The sequence below is a fragment of the Phaethon lepturus genome, unplaced genomic scaffold, assembly GCF_000687285.1.
Source record: "Phaethon lepturus isolate BGI_N335 unplaced genomic scaffold, ASM68728v1 scaffold2690, whole genome shotgun sequence".
NCBI classification, from domain to species: Eukaryota; Metazoa; Chordata; class Aves; order Phaethontiformes; family Phaethontidae; genus Phaethon; species Phaethon lepturus.
The window spans coordinates 18075-36756 of NW_010509685.1; the positions used below are offsets into that span (position 1 = coordinate 18075).

General features: G+C 39.5%; 1 protein-coding gene across 1 annotated transcript in view; it reads right to left on the reverse strand.

The window, feature by feature from the left end:
• Positions 1–18682, reverse strand: part of ARHGAP6 (Rho GTPase activating protein 6) — a 122076-nt gene that overhangs the window by 14994 nt on the left and 88400 nt on the right. Inside the window, exons 4-8 of the mRNA XM_010281564.1 lie at positions 16373–16629; positions 11394–11589; positions 8177–8232; positions 4309–4459; positions 3025–3173 (exon numbers count right to left, since the gene is read on the reverse strand). Coding sequence (XP_010279866.1) covers positions 3025–3173; positions 4309–4459; positions 8177–8232; positions 11394–11589; positions 16373–16629 — 809 coding nt within the window. The remainder of the gene's footprint in view (positions 1–3024; positions 3174–4308; positions 4460–8176; positions 8233–11393; positions 11590–16372; positions 16630–18682) is intronic.

The window sequence follows — 18682 nt, forward strand, 5'->3', positions numbered from 1 at the left end:
GACATCTCTGTGTCAAACACTGTGGATTTTCTGGATATATTTTCAATGGATTGGAGGAACAGAAGATAAAAGTGCTGCCTGCCCTGAATTCCCTGGCAGCTCAGCAGTGGCATATTTCTAAACTCAGGGAAACCTCCTCCTACTTCACCACCCCAGCATATTAATGTCTCTTAGGACCAAATACTAAAAACTGTTAGCTTTCTCAAGTAGCACTCATGATTTAAACGGTTTAGACAACTGAGGAGCATGCCCATTATTTTTATTAATATTTTCCTGACTTTTTGCTTGTTTCCTTACAACACGTCTAATGTGTACTTGTTGGGTGGGTTTGTTATGTTGATTTTTAATTTTTTTCTCCAACTCTGTGCTCAAAGAAGCAATAGTAATCTGATTTTGGAGGAAATAGAAGGCTGGGAATACATACTAGATGAGACAGAAATGATCTGAAAAACATCATATAGGTTATTCCACCAAAATTTTCATTGTCATATTTGTGATTAGACTACTTTTTTCCCCTTCTATTCTTTTAACAGAGCAAAAAGCAGGGCTCGTGCTTCCTCTCTGTGTCTCCACTTGGTTGCTATTCTGGGAATGCAGAAGAAGATGCCAGCAGTTTGACTATATAAGACTGCAAGTGAATTTCAATCGTTCAGTATTTTCTGGCAGGCTTTTTTTAAAGAACAAAAAAAAAATCATGAGAGTTATTTTTCATTTGTTACAGTTACATTTGAACTAATTAATTTTAAAAAAGGACAGGAAGAGGCACCAAAAAGAGGCAGCAAAAATATTATTTCAAGAAATGAGTGTTACAAAATAAATCTTTTCAAAGCAGTATTTAAATTTTTTTTTGGTAGTCGGTCATTTACTGAACACTCTAGTCAAACTTACAACTGTGCACTGACTGCAGCTGGTTTATTTTTTACAGAGCTCAACTAGACAGCCATTGAGATAATAGTAAAAAAGAGCTTTTCCTTTTATCGGTGGGACCACTGCATGGGCAGTCATAACAAACGTTGGCTCTTTGTTTAGAGACTCATCCCAGCGTGACTGTGAGTACAGCACACTGCCTTATTTGCGCACCACCATGCACCCAGCTGTTTTTCGGGTGACCTGCTTTTTAAACACTGTCAGAGTACTGAGCCACCAAGGATGCACAGGCACGTGGTGCCTCGAGTGTGCCAGGGGCACCCTCTGGCTGTGCCTGGATCTGCCTGTGCAGGCTGTTTGTACAAACAGTAAGTCTTTTCTTAAGGGCAGCCTTGGGGCATTCCGTAAAAATGTTGTAAACATATCCTCTGAAATTAACTGAATGACTAATTTTAATAAAGTTAGTCATCCATCTTCATCTTTGTGAGAGAAGGACTTTTGAAAGAAATCGCAAAGAGGACCTGTGTGCCAAAGCTTGGCTGTTTTTCTTCTAGTGATAGCAAACACTCCAGTGAAATACTTTCTCTTGCCCCGTATGCCTTTATTCACTTAATTATTCATGAATAGCTTAATTGTGAGCAGAATACTGTATTATCTATAAAAGGTATCCAATTGCACATAGTATTCCTGATGCTTACAATACTGCCAAGATAGCTTACATAAATTTGCCTTGCCAAAATACCTATCGCAGAGCTGATGTACTGTTAAGGGGAATGAAAATGCCTTTAATAAAACTGTTGGGCCAAACCAACTCTCTTAAGCAGCACCTTCCAGCCCTGCAATAAGATCCTCTTGGGTACATTCCGGAACCAACACAGAACTCTTTGCAGGACCAGAGGGACCACGACCTTAGCTGGTTTATACATACAACGTTTTTAATCCCAGTAAAATTGTCAGAGGCTGCTCTTTTTAAATGCTTTTCATCATAGTGGTGTAGTTTTTTATCAACTCCTTGCTGAGGACAAAAATAATAGCTTTTAAAGTGGATTTAAAAGTGAAATAGGCCTTGAAGTCACATACAGCACATTGGAAGTTAGGACTTGAGGCAGAAATTCTGCAAAACTCAGTCTCAAAGTGCCAACTGTTAAAACCAACCAACTGCAAAAGATGTCCAAATTTGACAGAAGTCAGCAGCATTTTCCATCTGGAAGACAAAATTTTCTAGAAGTTTCAGAAGAGTCTCAGAAGTAACCTCAGAAGCAGTCTCTGCTGCAGTTGACTGGACAGAGAAGTCCTTCCCACAGATAAACTGGTACAATTTTGTCAAGCAGTGACAGACTGTATCCAGCCCATTCAGAGTTAACAGTTGCCACCTTTTGCAGAGCAGCCCACCTGTTCAAGCATTTTCCTGGTAGAAAATGGGAAGCCTGGATTTTCAGATCTTCTCTAGTGTGAACGGCTCAGATGCACACATGTGAACGCTCAGAATACAGCTCAGCTACGCGGCTAGGAGTGTTCCTGTCTCTGTGGGATGGGTGCACTCCGACCTCTCCAATGTGTTTGGTCCAGAACACAACACAAAGGAGGCCAGAAGGAAAACAGGCAAAGACTGACCCTGACTCCAACCAGTGATTGCAACTAGTGATTGCACTCCAATAGTTGCCAGGGCACAGGTGTAATTCCTGTCCTTTATTTTTTATTCTGCGCTACCCAATGCACACAAGGAAGCTAAGGGAACCAAGAAGTGAACTGCTGTATCCAAAGGCCATATGAGAAAGCAACAGGAGAGAGTGAAAAAGCATACTCTTGAATGCCTGACACTTTCCTATGTGAGTATGTTTTCCCTGGAATATAATAGGATAAAAGAAGGGGGGAAAAGGATGGATAATATTAGACATTCTTAACAACAAGGTCGATTACGCTGTGACACTCCCAAAGGAAGTGGTAAATGCTTTACTGACTAAGTCATATAAAAATTAAACTCTCACAGCCCTAAGAACATTGTAAACAACTAAACAGCAAATGTACAGGCAAGAATATGAAATCTCTCCCATCTTTCAGGGGTATGACGCCATGGTGTTTGTTTCACAGCTTTGAAGAACTCTTTTCAGACCATGAATTAAGCAAAGTCAAAGGACACAAGTAACTGGGACTTACCTCTTGGCCATCTTTGTCTGTGGTGTCTTCTGCGTGGCCAGCCACTGTGGAGAGGAACTGCAGCAGCCGGTGTAGGGTATCGCAGTTACAGGGAGGTAGAAGATAAATGAGAAGCTGTAAGGTGCTTAGCTGTTCATCTGGCTCTAATACTAAGAGAGGAAAAAATACATTCTAAGAAAATGACTCCAACTAACCTAAAAGCAGAACAAACATACTGTCCCCAGCCCAAAGACAGATGTAAGAATAGCCTTCTTTAAGGATCATTTTCCTTATAATGTCAGAAGAAAAAGAGAAAACTGTAAGGAAATATCAAAAGTGTAACAAACACTGTTATAGAATTTTTGCCTTGGTTGGTCAACGTTTTGTTCACAGGTTCGTAAGATCTTTCCTCAGCCTATAAGACAGCAAAATCCGTGTTGCACACTCCATCACTGTCACCAGACACAAAAATTCTACTTAATTTTCTACTTACTCCATTCATTTAAGGTAGAGCTACTGGTATAGACAGGGCACCACTGGGAAGCATTCCAGTCAGGTTTATGCTTTAGCCATTTTAAATGGATTTTCTTACAATTTCAAATCTTGCATACAATACTGGGAGATTGGAAAAGTCACGAGAGATATAAAGCATGTTCTGCAACCACCATCACTTTAAATCATCTAAAATGCAATGGTAGCCACTGACAAAGGTGGGACAGAGGCACAATCTCAGACGTGAGGGCTAGAAAGAATCTGAGGAACTCGTACCAGGCAGCAGATTAGGCTTCAAAGGTTCAACTTTACTTTCTCCCAAATCTGTGACAGTCTGCACTCAGGTTTTAGGCAACATATTTGGGAGTACTTAATATGATGGCTTTGAGAACCGTTAACTATGATGGAACTTGAACTTTTGAAGCTAGACTGGAATTTTGGTCAGTGAACAGCTTTAAAAATCAAAAGCATTCATGGTGCTAAGACACCAGGATTCAAATGGGAGTCTGTCATCTGCTACTGCTGAACTAATGACAGGGTCAGGATTTAATAGATAACATAAATCACATCCTATATACAAATGCAAAAATAGGTATAAAAAGGAAACCTTTGTTGTCCTAGCTTTCTGGGCTATACTTACACACTATGAAAACCAAGGAAAGACCTCAGCAAATTTATACAATACAAATATTTGGAACAAATCAAGGTTAGAGTATTAAATGCACAGAGAACAGAATACAGTTAGTAGAGATTAAAGAATTCAAACAGGTAAGCTTTTAAAAAATTGGTAAATCAAGATGCTGCTGAGCTCACAGAGAGTGTTGATGAAAGGTGTATAAAGTTCTCTGGTGAGAAGTGGGTCAGGCATGTCACGCAGAAATTCCTTTAATAAAGCAGCAACATCATGAATGCTGTGCTCTTCATCTAATACAACATCTATGCCCCGGTCAAACTCTTCACGTAACTGAAAAAGACCATGACAAAAAGGCAGTTACTTATTGTCCCAGTTAGTACATGGCAACACAGAAAATTTTCAAGATGTAGATTTACTAATTTTCACTTTCCAAATTGGACATAACTAGTTTTTGGTAAGGTCAAAGATATAATTAGTGTCTAATTGCTGTTTATTCCATGATACATAACTTAAACTTAGTACTGGACTGTAATAAAACACAATTCTTTCTTTCCAGCTAATACATGGCTCTCTTTTATGAAACAATGTGCCCAAGTAAATACAATTTTTTCTGAAATGAAGATTAATAGCGAAGGCAGAAACTGGGGAGAATAAGGAAAACTGCAGGAAAGGCTTTCTTCTACCACCTTATTGCAATATCCTTAGATTTTAGGACAAGAAAGACTAAAATTGCATTTCATAACATCTGTGTTTTTGTACAAAAACATTAACAACAACAACGATAATAATCATAATAATAAAGTGTTAAAATCCACCAAACTCACATTTCTCTTGTGATTTAAGACTGTATTTAAGCATAAGCACTAAGCAGCCAGGTTCACTAAGACTTCATGGCATTTGTCCACACACATCTTGTTCTGCCTTCCTAATTTAGTTATGTTCACTAAGTGATCATCATTAGGGAGTTAACAAACAGAAAGCTAATACCATTATGAGGTATTGCTATTTTTTTCCAGTTACAGTCCTCAGACAAATTCTGTAAAATTCAAAGGCATCACTCTTCCCAAAGACAGAAGAAATTCCTCCCCCACATCCAACATGCCTTACGAAAAGAAAAAAGCCTGCCTTTCTAGAGAGATTTCCCAGTACCAAGAGCAGAATACCTTCTGCAGACTGACACCTCCATCTTTTACTCTCTTTTAATTTTGAAAATAGTCAAGATGTTTTAAAACTGTTTTCTAGGGAAATTCTGTATCTTTGCTAGGATTATGAGGTATCATGATCTCATATATATATCTCTCTTCTCAGAGAGTAATTATATCTAAACCTTACTAAACAAGAGGAAATTCGAGGTATCAGCTTTCTTTACCAGGATTATTATAGATGTATCAAAAAGAAGAAAGAAGGTAACTCACAAGCAAACTATGTGTCTGTGATAATCTATGGCAAATCTTGATCAGAGGCAAATCTATCTTGAGTGTGTATAGTGTGGGGGAATGTAGAAAATCCTGTATTTTCAGCTGAAATTCCGCTTTCATAATGGGTGTGAAAGGTATTCTATAAAAAACTGCAGCCTCCTTTCTAATTTATTGACTACTTTTAACATTATTAATATAATTAATTATTAATAATGAATCATTATGCTACAAGGACCAGAATTTGTTCTTATTTAGGATTATGTTTCCCTCCACAGATTTGTGTTCAAAGATTTTCCAGTGCCAACTTGGGGATTTCATTCCCAGCTCAATTCTACTCTTCACACTGGTGGCACATGGGGGACATCCCTGTGGGGCACCATAAATTACCTCTATCCAGAAGATTGCTTCAGCACTTACTGCCCAAAAGCAACTGAAGAAACAGATTAACACTGCATCAGTAAGCTGGACTTCCCAAATAGCTGTCTAAATCGTAAATCGCTGCTACAGTCTTGAATATGGGACTTCCGATCTGATATCCTGCGAGGCCTACAGGGATGTTCTAATTAGCACAATATCAGACAATCATTGGCTACATTTCAGGCCCAGGTATCATGGCTGTTAAAAACTGTATATTTCTAAGTTTAAACTTTAGGTCTCATACTTCATTCACAGGGAATACTTTCAGACTTTTGGGAAGTACACCCGGTGAACTATAGCATCCACTGGAGCCTAAGACGTTAGGGCTGAGGACATCCCTGCTGGGAGAGGGGATGGGAGAGCAGAGCTCCAGCCACATCACTCTTCAACCTCAGTGTCTGGCAGCTGCTTCACCTGCAGAGCTACCGCCAAGTCATCAGGCCCAGCATAGAGGGCTGCCCACCCTAAGCTCGGCAACGATGCTCTGCTCAAGCATCTGTATAGTCTCTGGGCACAAGCTGGTACCTGGCATCCCAATGTACCAGACCTACCACCTTGAGTCAACTCTAGCTCAGGGATCCTTGTCCTACACCCCACTGAATGTGAAGGAGGCAGTTTGTAATAGATGCACTTGTTCTAGATCTTCTCACCAACCAAAAACCCCGCTGGCACATGCGTTTACTTATGTATTTATTGCAACAAACTACAGTTGAAGTAGGACATTTTCTAACTGGGGGAGGAAGGGGAAGAAAACTATGCCTACCTTCTACACAAGAAAAACTAATGAACAGCTGCAAAAGCACACCAAAATCTGAGTACTGGGTTTGGCTTTCCATGGTTCAGAAAATGAGTGGAATTTTAATTGAATCCAGACTTTCCCATGTGTTCATGTTGACAGCATTTATTATTGTAACTGCAAGGGCCAAGCTGAAGCTTCCACGTTGTTTAATTAAATATATTAGTTCACCTAATTCAATAAATTAGTCCATATAATAGAATACATAAATACCCAAATCTCCCGATATCCTCAGCTTCTGAAAACACAGTAAAAGAAAAACTGGTGAAAGTCATTGGTGTTCAAAGTAAGGTTTAGTTTACAAGTAAGTGATATAAGTCCTCTGGTTTTTCCCCAGAGGTATGATGCAATTGTACTCACCCCTGAATGATAATATATGTTTTGACATTGACGCTTGTAATGCAAATGACAGGCAACTTACTTTTCAATACTTGTAACAACTGTCTCTGCAGACCGTGAATGTTTTTAGCTTTGTGTTATACCAGCCACTCAGGAACAGAAACTGCTAGAGAATAAGCTACAAATCAGTAGGCTATACTGTCCTACTAGCCAGAATCAAATTAGTTTAGCTATTCAAGGTAACTTTCCAGAGCGCCAAACATTACACTGTGCAGTTTTCGCAACAAAGAACTATCATTTCTGGGATCAGACACAGTCAAGTTTTCTTTTGCTTTTTTCTATTTGATCTTTTTGGTCTTATACTTCCCGGTAGGGGTATTTTCATGTAACTTTTTATCCCCTCCCTAAGCATCATGCAACCATTAAGCACTATTCTCTACTGCTCTAACTGAACATGTATTCCCAACTTCTGGCAATAACAATACAATTTCTATGGCTGAGGAAACACCCACTTCTGACTTTTTCTCTGGAACCTAACTGCACATTATCTTTGCTTTTTTAACATTTGGCTGAGACTAGGACTTGGATGGGTCTGCTCTGACCTTCAAGTTTAACAGGGGTAAAAGAAAGGTGATATTTGGGAGCAGCGATCTCAGGGTCAAAGAGATTGTTCTGTACTTGCATATTTTCTCACACTGTAAGTTTTCCAAAAAGATTTACAGTTTGGGTTTACTTTGGGAGTTTCAGCTGTTTCTGAGATGCACCTAGCAGCCAAGATTTTTTTTTCCCTATTTGGAAAATTTCATCACTGTAGTCTATTTGGATCTCCCTCTGCTACTTCTACAGAGCAAAACATACAGAGACTGTTAACCTGCTGAGAACCTGACAAGGATTTCACCAAATGTAAAAGATGACTGGAAATTGGCCCATTACGAGCCACCAAAAAAACAAAGTCACTGACCCAGAAAGCCTGAATTTCACCAGATGATGGACAGGGAGGAAATCACTTAAACAGAAAGGAATCAGGTTTACTTGTATCATAGCTGATGAGGGAAAAGCATATCCGTATCCACTCACCTGTCTTACTCTCTTTTTTGAGCTTCCAACTCTGAATATTCCTACTGTCTGGAGACCTGCAAGTGTAGCACATCAGATAACCATTTTATAGTTTAATTTTTTGATGCAAATTGCATTGACCCAAGCAATCTGAGCTATGTGTGTACTTAGAAGAATAAAACAACCACAATATATTTCTCTGCAAACTTGTACTTACCATACTGAGGCAAAACTCAGTTGTCGTGGACTATGAAGACATCCACTTAGTTTTTAAGGGCCTCACATCACCTAACCTGCAAAACGGCATCTCCATGATGTGATCCTTTCCACTGATGCCATTTCAGAAGTGCCACTGCTACTCTGTGAGGGACAGAGGTATGCAGAGTGAGGCACTGGCTGGCATTTGGAGGTGGCACTTCCAGGACTGACACCAAAGGAAACAGGCAATAAAATAACTAAATACTCAGGCACTGAGCTGTGTCTTTGGACACAGGAAGCAGTTGGTGTTTGGGATTACCTGCTGGCTCTACAGTGCCCCTCAAGACAAAGCTGAGAGTTTCCTTCAAAGGGACATAAATAGGGCACTCAAGCAGATTATGAGAGGGAAGAACTCTACCTGGGAGTTGTGTGCATTTTTTTAGGGTAGGAACAGCTATTATATAGAGGGAAGGCTATAAAGAAGTACTGCTGTACTTTAGGCAAAGTGCAGAAGGTGTGCCTCTTGTGTCATTTAGACTTAAATTGATTTGGGAATGGGTGTTGCCTGCTATTCCATAAGAAATCGGTTCAAACCTTCCTCTAGTCCTGTAGATATTACCAGAATAGCAAACAAATGATAACATGGATGCTGAATGGACAGACTTTGCCGAGTAGCAAAAACTAAAAAAATTCGAGTGTCACCTTAGAGGTGACATGGTCTTTAGCAATGAGAATCTGAGTGAAAATCTTACACTTAAGAGCTGTGTACATAATACCATTTTACACAGTTAGACGTTTTTTGTAAGAAGGTTGAAATTACCTATAAGCTTTGAAAACTTTGTGGTCTAACACAGGCTACTCTGCAGCATTCATTTTCCTCTACTGACATATAGGAGATGTAAAATAACCTTGCAAAAACGAATGCCGTTTGACAGATAGCCATGAGGCTACACTTGCTTACTAGAGATGTGTAGCTTCACACTGGTGTTTGGAGTTGCAGATTTTGATCAGAGAAATTCAGACAGGATTCTGCCTTTTAGTTTTTGGTCTCGACATGACATCTCTTCTAATGTTTTTCTATCTTTGGTTAACAGATTACATTGATGGAATAACATTCAGTAAACCTAGGAACATTGGCAGGGAAACATCTGAGATGGAGGTACTCATATTGGGCAAAAACTGGAGGCTGGTTACCAGTTCCTGTGCAAACATACAGTATTTGTCTTACACTGCAGGTCTGCAGGAAGTCAAGCCTTTACAACTCTGGGACATGATCCCGGGAAAACAGGGAAGGTGAACAAGGCCAGGGGCTTTTATGGCTAAAAACATAACCATTTTTTGTCATATAATGTTCAAAATGATCGTTTAAAGCATTGGTGAGAAATGCCTAGGTGATTTGCTGCTGAAAAATTGGCCTAAAGGACTTATGTGTACAGGCAAGTGTTTTCATAATCAGAAACTTGGTCCATCATATAGCCTGGGATGATGTTGATACAGGATTGTTGCTAGAACAGACAGTGCTCTATTATCCCTAAAGCCAACAAGCAAACAGTAGTGTCCATCTCCTACAATCTTTAAATTCCTCAAAGTTAGCCAATCCCGATAACTGCTTTGTGTTTGGCAGATTAAACTGAAAATTGAAGAACAATCAATATTTGCCCCAAAATATCTCAGATTATTGTATTGTGGGCTACTACAATGCACTCAGAAAATGCACAAAAAAAAAGAATTTTCTTTAAAATGAAACTAATGTAAAGCAAGTATTTTAGTAAAAAATGTTGTATAGACAAGAATGTTTGTTATGACAGTGGGTTAAGTGGATTAAAAAATTTATCACAGATGTTCAAGTTACATAAAATCACGGTATCCAAAGGATATTCAGCTGGATGGCTTTTTTGGCTGACTCAGGCACTTTTATGTTCTCCAAACTCAACTACCCTTGCTTAAAGGGACAGAAGTCGTTCATCTCAAATTTAATCATCCCCACAGTTATTTGTCAGCCACAGTATCTCTGTAAAAGGCTAACAATGACTCTCTTTTGCAGTTCTCCTTCATATATTTATAAGGAACATGGTTTTCAATTACATATTGTAAAAGCTTAGCATTGTTGTTTAAACTGCAGTCCCTCATCTGCAAAAGCCTTTCATTCAGAGTCAGTAAATTATTTCTTTCTGGTCAAATCAGGCACCAAATGCATTATTTGGTGTTGCAGTCACCTTTACTTAATGGTTTGTTTATTATCCAGCCATGTGATAACTCCATCTCAAGCTATTTCAATTCTCATTAAAAATCTTTATAAGACTAAGATACGTTGGGAGAGATGTTGAACAGATACCTTGATTAACTCTTGTTTCTGTGTTACATAAAGCTGGTGGGAGGTTTGTGTCTGGACAATCATGAAGACATGAGAATAATATTGGCAGGAGTTTACAATTCCCTTCGGAGAGAGCAGGCCTGAGTCTGAGGCTGGTCAGGAAGACTCAAGCCAGGGACAGAGTAGGCAGCCTGCAACCCTTGTAGTGAACAGGGAAAAGCTTCTTGGAACTTAACAGAATTTTGCATGGGATTTTTTTCTTTCTCTGAGCCTCTATCTTCAAATGCTGTTTCAAGTTAAGTCTTCCACTGTAGTATAAACAGTTAATTTCTTACAACTTAAGATCCACTGGTTGTGAAGAATGACTCCAGGCTGACTGGCACATTCATTCTCAAGGAATGGGTAAACCCATGGGGTGTGAAGAGCCATTCCTGCAGAGCTGAGCACTCCAGTACGATATGAACGACCTCCAATAAATCTCTCTTCCTCCGTGCTGTATGGGCCACTTTGTAAGTTTGTAGCATAGATCCTTAGTTTGGGAATGTATCATCTAAGTAATCATTTGTGAGACGGTATCTTTAGCAAGAGGCAAAATAGGAGGGAAAGTGTCTGACTTGCAAAGGTGTCCTTGCAATTGGAAATATATACTTGCTTCTCAAAATATGCATTTATCTATATTACAGTAAAAATATATCTGCCACTCCTGGGAAAATGAAATATTCTTACCATGCTTTTCCAAGTGCTGGCAGCAACTATCTACAAGCCGGGGAACCTGCCTGTAAATAGGGTTCAGGCTTAGCTTCTTATCTCTTGCCTTTTCTTTCTTGCTCTGGGCTTCTGCTGGCAAAGAGAGCTGGAGAGCCTCTAGCAATCGTGACTGATTGTCATCAAGATCTGTAATAGAGTCCACAGACATCGCACCCTGTAAAATACACACATGAACAATCAGTATGGCTGGAGAAATCTAAAAGCCACAGGACCTTATCCAACAAAGACTTTTGCCTACCTGCACTTTAAACAAACTAATATAAAAATACAATTTGCTACACAGTTTTTGTAAATTAATGAAGTTATAATACCAGTGTAATGGATGGGAAAATCACAATGGTACTGGTGCTATTATTACCATACTACAAGGAATACAAATTAGATATTGAAAAAACTAAATACTTTCCGCTCACTTGGCACACCTTTTTATTGTTGTAAGCCCGCACATACTGCAGGACAAGGACGAATCATGCTGTGTACACCTCAGCAGTACAATATTTATGTGCATGGAGATATATACACATTTTTAAACCTGATTCCCTATTTCTCCTGCAGGTTGGGCCATCATATCAGTGAAAACGATGCAAATAGTTACAACCATACACCACATAGAGTTAACTAATAACACACAAATACATACAACTGGAGATTGAAATAATCCCATGTTATTAGCAGAACAAAGACACACCAGAGAAGTAGAGGGGTAATATTTTTAGATAATTCTACTTCATGTATCTTAATATTTTAAAATCATTAAAATTCCAATGAAAGCTTTGAAAACTATGTTTGGATTACAGCAAGGCACAGAAGTTCAAGCAGTCTGTAAAGGATAAAGCAGCACAAGCAACAGGAGGTTTAGGGCATGTTTCAGTGTTCGCACTTGAAAAATAAGACTTTTTTTTTCAAACCACAAGATTACTGTCACTTCAAAATGACCATTTCCCTCAATTACTATTAAACTTACCAGGCAAAAAAAAAAAATTTAGGGGACATTTAAGCTTATAAATAATAACAAAACAAAAAGAAAAAATTTGTTTATAATTCTCACTAAAAATATCTATTGTAAAATATTTTCTTTCTGAAATGAAGGATACATTTTGCTGTAACATAAAATGTACTGTACAGGGATCCAGCATGTCATCCTAAGAAATAATGAAGAAAATGTAAATTCCCATTCAAAACCTTGCTGACAACTCTAATTTCTTAAAAGCACACTGTTCTGCTAACTGGTTTTTCATAGACTGCTGGTGAGATCTCTACATCTATTAAATAAGAACTGTACAACTGTGTGCTGGGTTTGGCTAGGGTAGAGTTAATTTTCTTCATAGTAGCTAGTACGGGGCTGCGCTTTGGATTTGTTCTGGAAGTTGTGTTGATAATACAGAGATATTTCTGTTATTGCTGAGCAGTGCTTACAGAGAGTCAAGATCTTTTCTGCTCCTCACCCCACCCCACCACAGAGGCGGCTGGGGGTGCACAAGCAGCTGTGAGGGGACACAGCTGGGACAGCTGACCCCAACTGGCCAAAAGGCTATGCCATACCGTATGACATCAGGTATATAAAGCTGGGGGAAGAAAGAGGAAGGGGGGACATTCGGCGTGATGGCATTTGCCTTCCCAAGTAACCATTATGTGTGATGAAGCCCTGCTTTCCTGGGCTGAACACCTGCCTGCCCACGGGGAGTGGTGAATGAATCCCTTGTTTTGCTTTGCTTGCGCACATGGCTTTTGCTTTACCTGTTAGACTGTCTTCGTCTCAACCCACAAGTTTTCTCCCTTTTACTCTGATGATTCTCTCCCCCATCCCACTGTGAGGGAAGTGAGTGAGTGGCTGCGCAGTGCTTAGTTGTCGGCTGGGGTTAAATCTAGAAGTATTTTCTTCCATCAGCCTAGACAACTTAGCTGGCTTTAAGAAGAGTGACCTTGAGTTCAGTGGCTGAAGCACAGCATTGCTTGGCAATACAAAGTTGAGGCCAGCTGTGTTTTTAAACCTCAGAATGCACAGGAAAACACTATCAACATGGATCCATCTCAAAGTCAGCCAGGCCTATTAGTCTGGGCTCAGCCAGACCTATATGACTGCTGAGGAACGATGCAGAAGATCATGCACATTGCTGCCCACTACTGCAGGACTATTAACACAAGACACAGTGCTACTTGGACTGCAATGCCCAGCAACTGAAGAAAAATCAAGTTCCATCTACTAGGCATTACCTTTGCACATAACAGATACCAGTCCCTGCTCTACCATGACAAGCTCAAAATCTACATAAACTGGGTAAGTCTTAAGCTAAGCACACAGAAACATGAAGGAAAGTGGAGATTAAAGAGGAAATGGAAAGAGCAAAAAGAAAATGAAGACCAGAGGGACAGGTGTGGAATAAAGGTCAGATAAACCTTTTCTTTACCTTTTAAGGGTTATAGAAGGCTTTTCTCTTTTGAGAAGGTGAGCAATATTGCAGAGTATGCATGGGATCAAGTACTATCCATGGCAGATCTATTTTCACTCCATACATTATGCTACTTGAGTAGTAAAGCAGTATGACTGAGCTCCTGATACTTCAATAAATTTTGGCTGCATTATATATATATATAAAAAAATCATATATTAACAGACAGTCAGGATATTCTCTATAATAATCACAAAGAAAGCGCCTTGCTAGATGACCAGGCTCTCAACCTGCTGGGCAAAAATCCTACACAGAAAATGTAGCAACGGTGATTTCTGTCTAGCTCTTGGAGGAAAGATAACCACAGCACTCACACCATGAGCTCTGCAGCCAGCATTACCTCACATCCCTTATTGAAAGCCTCAGCTGAGTATTTAAAGACTCACTGGAATAGACAAAAGTGACTTGACAGAGTTGCAAAGAAGTGCATGGTACAGTGATAAACAATCCCTCCGATTTAAGAGGACTGTCGTCCAGGTGTCCACCCAGCATCTGTGTGAGAAACTGGTTGTATCAGTTGCATATACTAATGACTCTTTTTAAAATTTTTTTTTTAAGCATTTGCCTTGATAGAGTTGAAAATAAACAGTGCAACACTGCCCAAGAGATAAAGATAAGTGCAAGCTTCCTAACCATCCCCTAAAAAAAATCAGGGGAGTAGAGTAAGTACACTGATAAGCAGAAGTATAAAGACCAAAGACAGACCAGATATGGGACATGAGCTGATACTAATGTTAAATAACTGATAATTCATGAAGTACATTACTGAATAACTAAAGTTCATTCCCGAGAGAAAATGCCAGCTCCCTCCACAACAGGCTGCCCACCTTAGCCTACTCTTACTTCTCTGTAGGTGAACCATGTGCTACTGCATCCTCATGACTGTGGGCTAAAGGCTCAAATTCAACTCCCTGAAGGCTGCAATCCTGCAAACAAAAAACCAAACCAAACAAGAAAAACCCCCACAGCCTTCTAGGAACTTGGATCTGATGGAACTCGATCCCATGGATGTAACAAAGGATCCAGGTTCCTTCTGCTTGCTGGCTGGTCAAAGACCTGTCAGAGATCTTATCACACCCAGTGAGAAGAACAGCAGATGACCCATATCTGGACATGTGAGTTATCTTTGCTTCATATGAAAACAGGTTCTGAAGTCAATGGGTGTATATGGTGACTTTCTATTTTTTGTCACTGCCTATGCCAAATTCTGAAAGAAGTTGCGGGTTTCCCTTCACACATACATTCAAGCATACTTTGCACTTTTGTGTGAACACAACTGCCTGTTCATATGGTCTGGACAGGCCAACAGATGTGCATTATGTGTATATAGGAATGCAAACATCTTCAAATATGCCCTCAGCTATTTACAGACAGAATGTAGACACTTCAAATATAAGCTTCAGCTGACAGCTAAAGGGAAAGGCAGCATGTCATGGGGCTCTTCAATCTTCTCTTAATCTGCAATCTACTCCAGTTCTACCCCTCTTAACAGTGTGGCTTGAACAGCCCTACAGAGCATTTCTCTGAAGCAGGTTTCATCCTAGGGATAAGAAGGTGGTGATCCTAAGAAAATATTTTCTTTTTTCCTCTGTTCTTGTACCTCAAATTATTTCACAGATTACTTAACAGGAGTCTTTATTGAAAGTATCTTATTTATGCATTTTTCTCCCTTCATTGCAATGAAATTAAAAAGCAGTAATTTTAGAACCTCTATCCCACGGTAACAACAAAAAGGTAAATTCTAATACTGTTACTAGCTGCAGTACTGGAATCCTGGAAAGCTCAGAGCATAACATTTACTTAGAAGGAACAGAACCCCGCAAAGAAGTGGTCTACCAGGTACCTATCTTACATGCAGGATTAACACTCAACCCAAACCACCTCACGGTTTTCTGCTGCCAAAGGCATCTTCATAGCCTATATGCAGAAATGTCCTTCAAAGAGACGGGTACAAATTTACTCTGGCAACTTCTTGCCTACCACCGAGGAGATGATCAGAATTAGACCATGGGGATTTTTAGTAATGTTATGATAGGGATTAATAGTTAGATTTATTTCCAAATTTGTGGAGCTAGATTAACATAAGCACACATATAAATATCAATCACATAGTTTTAGTCTTCCCCAGCTGAAAAAATGAGGTTGAAGACAGATGAAATTTGTTAAAACTAAAAGATCTAGACAGAAGGAGGTAGACAAAAGGAGTGAACAGGAAGACTTTTAAATAATCTCTCTGCCACTTTGGGATCTATAACAGACTTGCAACAGTCCGTATGATCCTTTCCCACGAGCACCAGAGAATGATTTCCACTAGAGTTAGAATTTTCTGGTATTGACCAGGCTGTCCTCCACCTGAAAAAAAAAATCACTGTTCGAACATGACAGAAGAAATATTCCACAATCCACAAACACAACAGGTTTTTTTCCTGCTCTGGCTAGATCCTCTGAAACTACTGGCATGCACCACGTTGTGATGGGTCTACTTACACGCCTCCTTGCTCGTGGTGCTGGCTCGGGTGTGTTAGGAGAAGTGGATTCGTTTGGTGTTTCTGAGGTTGAGCTAAGAGATGAGTTACTGCTTGAAAGTTCTTTGTTCTGCCTTTTACTTCCGAATGGCAAGAGAAAGGCCACAAAATCTGAAACATCTTTTTGCTCTTCTCTCTGAGAGTCTTGTTTGAGCTTGTAGGCCCGGTCATTAGCAATCACTTGGGACAAGGGCATTCCAAAAGCCTGGGGAATAAATTCTGCAACAACAACAACAAATATTTACTCAGTATTTTATATTTATTTAGTACAGAAAGAATTAAGTATTAAGCTGTTAAAAAGAAAAACAATCTGGAGTCCCTTTAAATATACAGTAATTCCAATGAGGTACTGGCCTGCATGATAATAATAACATTCAAACATTAAAAGAAAAGTGGAGATGTGCCAGGTAATTGTAGCTCATGGTATCTGAATCCTCTTTCCAGTTGGATCGTGCAAGATACACCACCCAGAATCTTGGAAAATCAACTGGGAACAGATGTAACTAAGATCTCAACTTCTACCGAAAGCAATGGGAAGTCAGGCACCTTTGGCTACATCTAGATGGTGCAGAGGGCCATCAGAGGCTCCGGTAACCTAATCCTGAGGCTGGGGAGCCTAGCTGGACTGTGCCACAGCTCTCTCATGTTTCAGACCCCTTCACCAGGTTTCTTTCTCACAAATGCTGCAGGGCACTGGAACCAAGGGGTACGGACACGTGCATGGGTCTCATTACAGGTCAGGAAGGTATGCACCTACCTGTACAGGGAGCTTGTAAGTGCTTGCACTATTCAGACTACACCTTCAAGGATATGGTTTTAATTATATACAAGAACTATACTACTTCAACATACTGGTAGGATTAAACCAGTTGCATAGTGATATATTAGTATAAAGGTTCTTTGTAACAGTACAAAAATATATATATATGGACATAGAGAAATGCAGGAGAATACAAGTTTTCCTCAATTAACAAAAATAACGTAATCCCATCGCACACCAATGTAACTGTAATGTACAAAACCAGCATACATTTCCGGTAAAGTAAAATGCTCAAGTGTTTTACAAACAAGAAAAACACTCCACAGTGAATCAGCCAACAACTAGTAATGCTGAAATTCTCATCATTAAGTTTCAAATCTAGACCTATCTGAGACTAGTAGAATTAAAACCATTGTGTCAGACTGCAAACCAGAACTGTTTTCTGTTCTGCATTGAACTGTGTTCAACCGGAATGAAAAAAAATAGCTAATGACTATTCATCCTGGTGAAAATGGATGCAACTTTTACTAGGTTCCAGCTTCAGACCTGCCTGTATCAGGAATAAATAAAGCACTAGAGACTAAAAGCAAATTTGTTTTAAATATAAAAAAAGGAAAAACAAAACACAAAAAACCAACCAAACAAAAAAATCCCCAAAACCCAACCCAAACAAAAATCCTTATAATATTCATCCTCTCTTTAGTCTAAATGACTAAAGGCCAAAGTTCCTCCTGGGACTGAAAGTCTGCCTACATCTTTGATGACACTTAAATTTTATCTATGCTTGCATTATCATGAAGATTAAAGTAAGGCACTGGAAAAAAAGAGCATATATTTTATGAATCTTGAATGAGGACTTTACTAGCCTATCATATTGAAAAGACAAGGGCCTGTTGTTCTCATTCAGTGAGAAACATTGCTGCTCTTTAGAAGTATGAAACGTTAAGACATGAACTAACTTTGGTGGCCAGACAAAACTAAATCAGGAAGCAGAGCCTCACATATCAAGCAAGTCTGGAGGTGACCTGTGAGTAGAATGACATCTAAAACCATCTGCATTTAATTTAGGACATGAAAGAACATCATTACATGGGTATCAAGCAATGCAGGGATTGCCAGTTCCAGGAGTCCAGAGTTAGACCTGACCCTCTTGTACCCAGCAGAGTGTGCCTATAAAACGATGGAAGTATTAGTTGTAAAATTTTTTAACTGTTCTGAATTATCTTCCCAATGAACATTTAAGACCACAAACTTGAAAAACACATATGCAACAGGTCTCTCCTCCTGTCTGAGTACTTCATTATACCTCCAGCATCCCTACTCATCTGTCCTTCCACAACATGCCCTGAGAAAAGCCACTGAGATGAATGAAGTCCTGAACATGAAATATTTCTCTGGTTTTGGCTTACAGCCACTCATACTTCAAACTGGGATGAGATAGCAGTATGTAGCCCGATGATGCCAAACATTGATCCTGCAGCACTAGGATCAACTGGGACAAGATCAGCAGGA